Source organism: Gambusia affinis, linkage group LG24 (genome assembly GCF_019740435.1).
Source record: "Gambusia affinis linkage group LG24, SWU_Gaff_1.0, whole genome shotgun sequence".
Taxonomy (NCBI): Eukaryota; Metazoa; Chordata; class Actinopteri; order Cyprinodontiformes; family Poeciliidae; genus Gambusia; species Gambusia affinis.
Window position 1 is genome coordinate 1,213,759 of NC_057891.1, and position 11,817 is coordinate 1,225,575.

At 45.2% G+C, this 11,817-nt stretch overlaps 2 protein-coding genes and 1 long non-coding RNA gene across 3 annotated transcripts; 2 read left to right on the forward strand and 1 right to left on the reverse strand.

The window, feature by feature from the left end:
• The first annotated feature begins 798 nt into the window (after window positions 1-798).
• Window positions 799-3,980, forward strand: LOC122826984 (tetraspanin-7-like). Its single transcript, XM_044109428.1, has 7 exons — window positions 799-1,084; window positions 1,907-2,095; window positions 2,198-2,272; window positions 2,340-2,435; window positions 2,710-2,865; window positions 3,204-3,287; window positions 3,353-3,980. Exons 1-7 carry the CDS (start codon window positions 1,001-1,003, stop codon window positions 3,419-3,421), a joined length of 753 nt encoding a protein of 250 aa, XP_043965363.1. The 5' UTR covers window positions 799-1,000; the 3' UTR covers window positions 3,422-3,980.
• On the reverse strand, window positions 994-1,925 carry LOC122826985. Its single transcript, XR_006369909.1, has 3 exons — window positions 1,887-1,925; window positions 1,614-1,802; window positions 994-1,115 (listed from the first exon to the last, which is right to left on the reverse strand). It is a non-coding gene; the product is annotated as an uncharacterized LOC122826985 (long non-coding RNA).
• Window positions 3,981-4,443: 463 nt separating the features above from the next.
• LOC122826986 (mid1-interacting protein 1-B-like) lies at window positions 4,444-6,426 on the forward strand. The gene is made up of 2 exons (XM_044109430.1): window positions 4,444-4,615; window positions 5,159-6,426. The coding sequence occupies exon 2, from the start codon at window positions 5,336-5,338 to the stop codon at window positions 5,777-5,779; it is 444 nt and encodes a 147-aa protein (XP_043965365.1). The 5' UTR covers window positions 4,444-4,615; window positions 5,159-5,335; the 3' UTR covers window positions 5,780-6,426.
• Window positions 6,427-11,817: the final 5,391 nt, after the last annotated feature.

Here is an 11,817-nt window from a genome sequence, read left to right on the forward strand (position 1 = left end):
ACTAACTGACCTGGAGGAAGTGAGGTTTGGTCTGATTTAACTTCACCAATAAACAAAGAGAGGATGTTTGTATAAAGTTCTGGTTTCAGTAGATCCAGATACCATCTGGGCTTCCTGTGAGTGTTCATATTCAGAGGTGGATCATATGGACATTGATGAGACCTTAAGAACAGAACCTCCTCCGACCCAACAGAACCTCCATGGTTCTGCTCAGCAGCGTTTCTAACTTTGATCTGATCGGATCTTTGTAAAACTCAAACTGGATGAACGACTATCATTTCTCAGGCAGTGATGTTGGACCAATGTTCTTTCAGACCTGGTTGGTGTCCAGGACCAGGTCCATTTCCTTTGGGGTTGTTGTTCTGAGGCCCAGTTCTGTAGAACCCGTTTATGACCTGAAGCTGGAGCAGCAGTGGTTGGTTAAAGCCGTGGTTATCGGGTCGTCCTGGACCGAATCTGGACGTAAAAGAACAAGAACCTCTGTGTTACTCTGACTGTGTCTGCGGCCCAAACACCACCTGGGGCAAACACCAAGCAGAGTCAGAACCGGACTTCGGTGCCACTGAGCCTTTAATGTGGCGCTCCAGCAGAACGTCACGCGGACCGTAGCGATGATCCGGTTTCTCTCTGGTTTCTGTCCCACTGAGGGCTGGTCTGTAGAGGAAGCATCATGTGACCATCATACTTCACACCATGACCACACAATTCACACGGAGGTGAGGGGGGGTCTCACCCCCAACTACCCACCACCCCGACACATTCTGGACGCTCACACGTTCATCTGCGTTGACCCAGAACCCAAACTGGTCCAGAACTGCTCCGTAAAAACTCTAAAAACAAACTTTAACTGAACTGATTCTGAAAAATCCCTGGAACATTTGAGGATGTTGCAGTTATATTTGCCTCCAGCAGAGGGCGCCGTTTGACGCCTCAGAGAGCCTTCATCAGCCCATACAAAGACAGAGGAAGAGGAGCAGCGGGTCCAGTTGAAGTCAGACTGATGATGGCTCCCAGCAGGATGGAGACCAAACCGGTGATCTTCATCCTGAAGACGCTGCTGCTGCTTTACTCCTTCATCTTCTGGGTGAGGACCTTCCTCTTCCTCCTCTGGCAGGCTGAGGAAGAGGAGCAGAGTTTAGGTTTCTTCTTCTGCAGGTAGATCCTGGTTTCTAGAGGCAGGTAGGAGCTGAACCTCCACGGTACAATCAGATAAATTAATTATTTAACATTTGTTAATTATATTTTGTTAATTGAAAGTAAAAAGACAGAATAATCTGACTTTATGTCTTGAGATCAAATTAATAAATTAAATTAGGCAACAAAACCAATAACTTGTGGCATAAATAACCAGATCCATTATTTTATGAATGTAATGATTTGATTCTTTTGGACCCGGTCCGCCTGCCAGACTGTTTGTGCTGCTGAACAGAACCTTGTCCTCCTGTTTGTCTTCATGCTCTGCTGAACCACAGAGGGATCAGATTCATCTACATTTCACCACATTAACTGGATATGAATTATTGTTATTTTTCTGTTTTTTGGAGCTTTGTTTCTGTTCCAGCAGAGGAACAGAAATGAATTATTAATGACTTGAATTATCTCGTTAAATTCACCTTGCTTCAGTGAACCTGAGCCGTTAGCATCGCTGCTGCTCTGGTTCTCGTCTGTTTGTCACTTTGTCACTTGGCTGCCGCCGTTCGCTCTCAGTCATGTGCTGCTGAATCACGACCCGCCTCCTTCCTGTGACTCGGCCCATCTGGTCCAGTTCTGTTCCGGCAGAAAAACAGACAATCAGGCAGGTTCTATAATCTGGAAACAGAACCAGGACCCGAGATCAGGAATCATGATTTATTTAAAACAAGCAGCTGATTGGCCGTCAGTCTGACCGCTGGCTCCGCCCCCTCAGATGACAGGTGTGGTCCTGCTCTCGGTGGGGTTGTGGTGGAAGTTCATGTTGGGGCCGTACATGCTGCTGATCTCGGGCGGACCCTCCAACGCTCCGTACGTGCTGGCCGGTACCGGCGCCGCCATCGTCCTGTTCGGACTGTTCGGCTGCTTCGCCACCTGCAGGGGTCGGCCCTGGATGCTCAAACTGGTGGGAGGTCTCTTCATATTACACCCTGAGGGGACACAGATTAACAGATTAACATGATTACAGGAAACAGAATGTCTCAACTTGACCTCTGACCTCTTCCAGTATGCAGTGTTTCTGTCTCTGGTTTTCGTGATTGAACTCGTCGCTGGAATCTCTGGATTCATCTTTCGTCAAGAGGTCTGAAACATTCTGGTTCATTTCAGACGTTTGATTGTAAATCATCTGATCGGCTGTGTGTCGCCAGATTAAAGGAACCTTCCTCACGTCGTTCTCTGAGGCCGTCATGTGGTACAACGGATACGATGAGAGGAGCATGGCAGTGGACAGCGTCCAGCGCACAGTGAGTACAGCAGAGTTTAACCTTTAGCTGGTCGTAGCGTTCCTCAGGGCTTCTACTCAGACCTTCCTGGTTTCTAGTTTTTAATCTTTTTATTCTCTACCTGTCTTTGAAAGAACAACATCCATATTTATCAATTAACGGCCTCTCTACATTCACCATGGCAACCTGCAGATCACACCATACGCAGACGATGCAGTAGCTTACTCATAAGAAAGCCAAAAACAAAATTGGCCTTTAAACGTTATGTCTTTTGTCTTTTTGGATGTTTCTTCAGTTACACTGCTGTGGAGTCCAGAACTTCACCAGCTGGTTCAGCAGTGTGTATTTTCCTGCCAGCGGTATCCCTGCCAGCTGCTGTGTTACCTATGTGGAGTGCAGCAAAGCTGAACTGAAGAATGTGACTCTGGCTGCACACAAAGTCTACAGACAGGTTGGGAGAGTTCTGACTGAAGCTGACTGAAACCTCCAGGAAGCTGACATCTGCAACAATTCAGTCATTCAGTTGGTCAAAAAGGCTGATCTCAGTTACCTTTTACTGCCTTCTTTACACATTAATGAAACTTTTATCTTTTTTCATGCCTCAACCAAAAGTATGCAGAAACAATTACAGGAAACATCATGTAGCAGGAAAACTTTAGAAGTAAAAACTAAAACTCCACGTCCTAATTTACCTATTAAGAGATATTAAGAGGTTTATAGATAGATGGATGGATGGATGGATGGATGGATGGACAGACTGCTTGATGACCCGTCTCTGTGTCTCTGCAGGGCTGCTATGAGCTGGTGGTGTCCTTCATAGAGAACAACATGGCCATCATAGCTGGCGTGACCTTTGGCATCGCCTTCTCTCAGGTACTGACCCCTGACCTTCACAGGTAACTGATGTTTGGACCCAGTGTGACCTGGTTCTGTCTCAGGTGGTTGGGACGTCTCTGGCCTGCTGCTTGGCCCACTTCATCAGCACCAACCAGTATGAGATGGTCTGACAGGAGAACAGAGGACAGGTGTGTCCTGGAATCCTGTCTGACCATCTGCTGTCTCCAAGACAACGCATCAGGAGGACGTCACCATGGAAACCCGCAGACACAAACACACCGTCTCATTGTTTCTTGTATTTATTCTGTTTTATGAGGGTTTTTGCTGTTTTAGCTGGTTGCAGTGTTTCCATACGCCCAGCAGAGGGCGCTGCGGTGTTATTACATGATAATAAAGAGCTGGAAGCTGCAGACCAGCTGCGGTCTGTTTGAACCTAGAGCAGGTTTAAGATGAAACTCACATTTTACTCCTTATGTTTAGAAAATAAAATCTCTCTGTGGGACTGAAGCTGTGTTGATCTGATTAACATTAAATATTTTATCTAAAGCAAATAATCAGATGTAAAACTGAGATTTCTACCGACATTTACACCAATAGATTCTCCTCACTGCATTATAAAAATGATAAAGTCAATAAATACTCCCGTTTATGACAGTTTCCCACCTTCAGACTCTTACCTGAGCCTAAACTACACTTCCTTCAAAGTAAAAGCCTCTTACAACTGCTGTTAATTACTGAGGCTAACGACGCCATTCTTCTAATCAATTATTATATAAATATATATTATGATAAAAGGAAATAATTGTTCTGTATTTTATATAAAATACACCAATACCAATAAATGCTAATATAAAGACTGAATAATAAAGCATAACTTATTTAATATAGTTAAATAATCGCTTATAAAAAGCGAGTAAAGTGTTTATTTCTAGTAATAACACTTAATTATGAATTTTCTTAAAAATAAATAATTGTGCTTAATACAATTAATTACTAATTGCTGACCCTAAGAATTTATAATAATTCAATGTTACTAAAATACTTTATATAAAAGTAAATTAAACTGTTTCTTCTAGTCAAACACTAATTGTTTACTTCATAATTAATCAGTTTAACAATCTAACATTTTCCAACGTTCCACCTGACGTCATGCCGTGTATGATTGGCCGTCTTTGGCGTACCTCGCTGTGATTGGCTGTGGCTGCTTCCTGAGGCTCTAAGCCCCGCCCCGCCGCCGCTCCGCTACACCCTTGTTCGGACGAACCCGCCGACCCTCCCTGAGCTCATCGCTTACCGGACCGACAGACGACCGGAACCCGGTGCTCCACACCCGGACGGCATCCAGGAACCACGGCCGGAAAACGGTAAGCCTTCCGGGCCGACCACCTGCAGGGGGTTTCCGGTTAATGCGGCGCTAGCTAGTCAGATAGCGGGACCCGGAATTACCGCTGGTCTGGAGCGCAGTACCGGCTGTTCTGACCCGAATCCCGCAGAGAGATGTTCCGTTAGCCTTCCGTAATGAGGTTCAATTGGATCAGGATAACCGAACATCCTGGGGTTCTGGTGAATTTGTTCTGCTGATTTTCTGGGATGTTTGCATTGAAAACCCACAGGGTGATGCTGGTTCCATCATCGGACAGTTCCTGTATTTCATCAGCAGTTAGGTTCCTCAGAACCAATGGCTGCTGAACCGAACCGATTCTAATGATTCTTTTCATGTTTAGAGTTAAATAAAGGCCAAAGTTATGTTTTATAGTTTGAAGAGAGTTTATGTTTTTATTAAAAGTAGCAGCTTTTTTCTGCCATGTTGTCTTTAATCTGAACCTCTTGATGAATGTTGGGTTCTGGATTATTATTCCAGAATATTAATCTACATGGCTGGATCATGTCTTCCTGCTTGTTTCCAGGTGGCTGGTGGACGTCTGGAGTCCTGCAGGACCGACCCGGCCCAGAGTCTGGCTCACGCGCCGAGTCCCTCCCTCCTGACCCGGGATCAGGCTCCAGCTCCATCCTAATCCCCCAAAGAGCATTAGCGGGCTAAGTTTGGTCCTGGACGGCTCTGGGCGGTCAGAGCGGACATCACCATGATGCAGATATCGGACTCCTACAACCAGAAGAACTCGCTCTTCACCGCCATGAGCCGCTTCATCGGCGCCGTCAACAACATGGACCAGACGGTGATGGTGCCCAGTCTGCTGCGGGACGTCCCCCTGGAGGACGGCGAGGACCTGAAGGTCCCAGAGTCTGTCCCAGAGTCCGCCCCGTCCACCAACGGCTACTTCCAGCCGGACGGAGACATGTACAGCTCCTACGTCCTGCTCAAGTCCATCCGGAACGACATGGAGTGGGGCGTCCTGGGCGACGAGCGGCCCAAGGCCGAGGGGGAGCGCGGCGAGGTCGGGGACGACGACCTGGAGAAACAGTTCCACTTCCATCTGAATGGACTGCAGGCGGTTCTGTCCAAGCTCACGCTAAAGGCTAACACGCTAACCAACCGCTACAAGGAGGAGATCGGCTGCAGGAACTGACCCAGCCCGGGCGCTCCACCTTGCTCATTAGCTACAAAAACACCCAGACATTAAAAATTGACGACCTTTGACCTCTGGTGTTTCTATTTAAGATTAAATGTGAAAAAATTAGGCTCTGCTGCACTTCCTGCTAAATTTGCCTTCATGTCTGAACAAGTGTCCTTAAATGCACCATCAGCTTCCAGCTGCACCAACCGGATCAAACCGGTTAGTCTGCTAACAGTTTTTGTAGCTAATGAGCTAAAGCTAACCCTACCTGTGTGATAGTTGGGGTTAAAGGTCATCCCAGAGGAAGCTGCTGTTTCCTCTCTGTTTGCTGCACTTTTCCAGGGTTTGTCCTCGTGTCCAACATTTCTTGCTACGGACTCAAACTATGCAACGAAGTGACTGAAACGCACAAACGTCTCTAAATAATCCTCCAGAACCTCCATCTGGACCGTTCTGATGGAGTTGTTTGTTTTGAACAGGAACTCAAGACGTTGTCAGACTGATTCATCCTCTAATGTTTGGATCAGCCGATCAGAACCTGTAGAACCAACAGAAATGATTTAACTTAGCGTTTGTTTAACCAGAGGTCTGATGTTTGCTTCTCGGCTCTGGATGGTTTTTATTTGATGTTCAGCTTGGTAATAAAATGTTCTGATGAACGTCTCGGTGGTTTTATTTTCAAACCGAAGCCGGTCAGTGAGCTTTACTATGAAATCAGAACTGTCTGCAGAAAGTGGGCGGAGCCTATGCAGCTCACAGAAAACATTCAGTAAACCTGACTAATAACCAAAAAACTAATCAGTGATAATCAATATCGACTGATGTTTATGTTATGACGTTTGTCAGCCATATTGTCCAGTACATAGAACAGTAATTCAGGAGTTAATCCAGTCAGATTAAGATCCATCAACAATTATAATCCTGTGATTACTGAGAAATTTGATCCAGATTTCAAGAGTTAAATCAATAAATTTACTCAAATCTAATTTTAATAAGTGATCAGAACCAGCAGCACTTTGCTTTTGACTCTAAGATCCAAACCTGGTTCTGCTGAGTCGGTTCATCTCTACTGGACCTTCAGTTCAGCTGATGTTCTGGTTCTGGAAGTTGGACAACAAAAATCACATTAATCAAGATTTCTAGTCTTTTTAAAATACATTTTAAATGTATTTAAATATTAATAAACAATTATTTATTAATTCTAATTTAAATTTGAACTTAAATAATGTTTAAAATGTTTTAGTTTAATTAATTGTTTTGATCCTGATGTGAAACTGGAGGAATTACAGCAGCAGCCAGCAGGGGGCGCTGTGGTAACACACATCACTGCTGCAGGGTGTGTGTGTGTGTCACTAGGCTGCTTGGTGTGTGACAAGGTTAGAGCAGGAACAGACACACACACACTCCTGCTCTGATTGGTGTGTGAAGGAATGAGTCAGGTTAAAGGTCAGGCCTCGTTTCCATGACAATCACCCTCCCTCTGATTATCACCTTTCAGATTTGCCTCCTGTATGGTTGCTGTGGTTACTGTGGTTTGAGTGACAGCTGGGTGGTTCGCTGCGGTGAAGGTTTTTCTTTTAATCACTGAGTTCATGTAAAAAGCTGCAGCAGTTCCTTCAGACGCCACTAGAGGCGCTACAGCCCAGAGGAGCCGCTGGATTTTACCACTGCGCTACACTGATCGTCCACGTGAGGGCGCTCTCTGGCCCGACCCAACAGAACAGCATTGCCGCACTGCTGGAGAAGAAACCGGCTAGCCGCTCAGCTAGCTCACAAAACCTGCTAGCATCCATTCTTTTTTTTTTTTTTTCTCCTCACCAGGGGGTCTTTTGTGGCTCTAGTGTCCCTTATATGACAATAGGCTGACAGGAAAGGGGGAAGCAAATGTCAGCAAGGTCCGGGAATCGAATCCGCGACGGCCGCATCGAGGACTCAAGGCCTCCAAATGTGGGTTGCGCTATCCCCTACGCAACCACAGCACGCCCTAGCATCCATTCTGATAGTGGGAAATGAAAGAATTAGCCAGGAGAAACGTCCAATCAGAGCGCTGGAGCAGAATTCACTGCTGAGTTTATGGAACGAAAGGTCAGGGGTCAAAGGCATCACCAGATTCACGTTACCATCGACACTCCACCATCAGGATGGAGGTTAAGGTTTGCAACAAGTGCTGATTGTGAGGGAAGTGATGCATGATGGGAAATCCTGATGGATAAATGGAGAGGAGCAGGAGGTGGGGATGACAGAACGAGGAGACGAAGAGGAAGAGTGACGGATCTCTCCATCTGTTGAGGCGTAAACGAGGCGAGCGACTCGCTTTTCCTCTGAGCTAATTTGAATAATGAGGTGGTCTAATTTCCTCTCACACATGCAGAGCGCCGTCCTGATTTCCTGTGTGTGTGTGTGTGTGTGTGTGTTTCGCTGCACAGGCTCGTTTCTTCCAGAAAACACAGAATCCTCTGGATGCTGCTCGGATAGGGGGCGCTGTGGCATCATTGAGCCACTGCTTTGTTAAAAGAAGAAGAGTTATACTTGATGGATGTTGATCATTCACTGTATCTTAAAGCCTGGCCTTTTTTTAAATGTAATACCGAGTCTTGTCCAGCAGGTGGAGCCCAAAATGTTATTTCGGAGAGAAGTTTGCGAACGTTTTGCTCTCTGGTTTGTTTTTGTGTAATTTCTCATACACACCAAGACACCAACCCCAACGAATAGGCTGAATATTTACATTCCTCTGCGCTCCACTAGAGGGCACTGCTGCACCATTTAACATACATTTTACACAAAAATCTCTTAATTTCAAGAAATAATTAATTTCTGAAAGTTACATTTAGGAGAGATTAATTAAAACAGCAGTTTATCATTCATTAGGTTAAAGTTACATCAGAAAAGTATTGAATATTGATCATTTTCTGCGTGTTTTAAGACGATTTAGCGTAGGTTTAACGGAGCGAGTCGCTTCATCATCTTCAGGGGAGACGGTGAGGAAGAGGAGGAGGTGAGAAGACGAGGAACACTAATTGATTTCCTCGTCTTCCTCCTTCTGAGTGCAGCGCTGGGCGAGCGAGCGTGCATCCGCACAGAGAGAAAGTGCTGGTGGTGAAGCGTGAAAACGAGTGTGTGTGTTCCTGTGTGTGTGTCAAAGAGAGGCAGCGAGGGCGAACGAGCGAAAGGGAAGGGGAGCCTTGAAACCGTCTCTCTCAAACACACACACAGACACACACTCAGCATCAGCCTTTTTCTTCTCCTCTCTTTTGTTAGCGCGTTTTTCTGAGGTCGACCGCCGTACTTGGACTCGTCTTTCAGAACTAAACGGAGACGTTTTCCTCTAAGACACGACTGACTTACCGCAGCATTTATAAATACCTTTAAATTGATTTTTGGTACAATCTGACTGGATATAAAATAATCTCCAGATTAGCCAGTTAAATCCAGATTTTTATTTTAAGTTCTTCAAATAAAATAAATATAACAGACAAACCTGAAGTGGGTGATTGTGCCTCCTGATGTCTTCTTCCCCAGAAGTGCTTGATGAGTTTGGAGATTCAAACAAACCTCCTGGCCTGTGGGGGCGCTGCACCAAGAGCCACTGGAGGAAACAACGCAAAAACTTCTGAAGATGCTGAGCCCAACTTCCTTCTTAAAGAAATGGAAACCAAAATGGAGGCATCAGATTTTAGCAGATGGAGGATTTCTCTTCATCTAGCTAAAGACCATGAGCCATTTCTGCTGCTAGCGATAGGCTAGCATGTTTGTTCTGTTTGTATTTACCCAGAATTCCCAGTGCTGTAGGTCACTTACTGCTTTTGGAAAAATCTCCAGTTCGGTTGGTGTTCACAATGCATTCAAAAGAGTTCGATTAGCAATCATGGCTCCACAAACGAACCGGACTTTCTAGCCAAACGGACTGGAGTTAGATTGAAGCGAACTCAACAGGACCAGAACCTCAGACTCCACCAGGAAGTGTTTCTTCCTTTAAGCATCTGTTTTAGGTGATTTTTGCTCAGAACCAACCATGGACTTTCTCATAATTTGTTCACAGCTGGAGGATTTGTCATTAGCAGAAAGTGAACCGACCTCTAGAGCCACCATGACCCTGAACGGATCTAAACATGGAGCAGGAAGCGCCGCCATGACCTCTGAAGGAGCCGATGAATCTGAAGTTTTTAAAAGATCTAATGACAAACACTTTTATTCCCCCACAATCCTGCCATGACAGAGAGAATCTCTGCTTCCTGCCGCACATCCAGACTCGGGTCGAGTCTCGCCTGGATGCCGGCGGTTTCCAGGCTGTGTACACAGACAGCCCATTCATCTTCCCCTTCAGCAGCATCAATAAATGATGGCTGCTCTGCCTCTCTCTGGTTAAATATTCATCGGCAGCGCTGCTCGTCTCGCTCGCTAAACAGCCTCGCAGCGCTGCCAGCCAGCAGCACACACACGCCAACACACACACACACTCCCTGCGGCGCATTAGCAATTCAATCCGGCGTCTTCAGCATAGCTTCAGGCAGCCACACCATCAGAGCTCTGCATGGATGAGTGTTTATTACAGCGTTTATCGCCACTTCTAGGAGCCCAGTCCGTCTCGTCAAAGTTTCCTCACAGTTTGGTGAATCAGAACCAGCTGAAACCCAAAGCTCCAGAGCTGGTTTCTGTTTGAGAGGCGTGTGGTTGGTTTCCTGTGACACGCCACCGCAGCAGGAAGGAGAGGTGTTGGCGGTTTGTCATCAGGCGCGATAGAAATCAGTCACAAGTTGTAGAGGAAGCAGATGGCAGTGAGGTTGGTAGAAACATGCAGCCGATGTGTTTGTGGTGATCGTCACCATCTGACCCGCTACCAGAACCAGAGAGTGTTTTATATGAAGCCCCACAAAGTGACATTTCTCTGATCAGAACTCCTGGTTCCTGTCTCCAAAGTTCATTGGGTCACCAGGTCAACCAAACATGGAGACGCTCCAACGTGAGGGTAATTTACTCAGACAGTGGTAGTACCTCACAGGGTTCCCTTTTCAAAGTTTGCTATTTATTTGTTTAGCAATATCTCAGTTTCAAACCAAATTTGTGAGCACTACTTAGTTAGGTAAATACTTAGCTCAGAGCTAGCTAAATAATTAGCTAGTTCAGAGCTAAATATTTTGCTGTTATGTTAAAAATACTTATCACCAAACTAAATATTTAGCTTGCTAATAAAATATTAGGTTTAGATCTAAATATTTAGTGGAGATAAGTATTAGCTAGCCTAGCTAATATTTTCCTAAGTATTAGAGCTAACTCAGTGTTAGCGAGATTAACTCTGAGCTAGCTAAATACTTATCTTCAATATTTAACTTGGAGAATAAATATTTAGCTTATAGCTAAGCATTTTGATAAATTTTATGAACAAATTTAGTTTGGAGCTGTGATGAATGAATAACATGGTAAAAATATGAAGCCCCATATTTTACTATTGACTGGTCAAATAACCCAAATTATTGATGTTCATTTTTGATGATGTAACTTTACAAGTGCAAACCAACAGAACCAGTTCAACCATATTTATAATCAAATTCATGTGAATAATTTAGATGGCTGAAGGAACATTTGGACCAAACAGTTGATGCTAAGTCTCTGCTGACCCTGATGTGAGCTGGACTTTTCCCTCTACAGCAGAACCGGAGGATAAAACTCTAAAGTGAACAACAGATGACTCATCCCTCGTTCTCTGCTGGATGAAAGGGTGTGGGCGACCGAATGAGATGAGCGAGGACGTGCGAGGCTCCACAAAACACGGAGAGAGAGAGAGAGAATCCAGTACGCATGAATGGTTCTGATCTGGGTCGGTTTACTAGAAAACGGTTTGGCCCAGTTTCTATGGGAATGAGTGAGTCACTCCCTCAGACAGGAAGCGCTCATTGACTGTTTTCCTCTGGCTGGACTTCAGGAAGCGTTCAGAACATTTATTATCCATCCAAGCATCCAAGACCAGGAGGTTCTGATCAGCAACAGGAACCAGGAGAAAATCTCCCAACTGTTCCATCCAGGAAGTCATCCAAGCATATAGTTGACCGAAA

Coding starts and splice junctions, on each gene's coding strand:
- LOC122826986 (XM_044109430.1), top strand. CDS start 5,336: ATGATGCAGATATCGGACTCCTACAACCAGAAGAACTCGCTCTTCACC.
- LOC122826984 (XM_044109428.1), top strand. CDS start 1,001: ATGATGGCTCCCAGCAGGATGGAGACCAAACCGGTGATCTTCATCCTG. Junction 2,436..2,709: donor TGGACAGCGTCCAGCGCACA/GTGAGTACAGCA, acceptor ATGTTTCTTCAG/TTACACTGCTGTGGAGTCCA. Junction 3,288..3,352: donor TTGGCATCGCCTTCTCTCAG/GTACTGACCCCT, acceptor GTTCTGTCTCAG/GTGGTTGGGACGTCTCTGGC.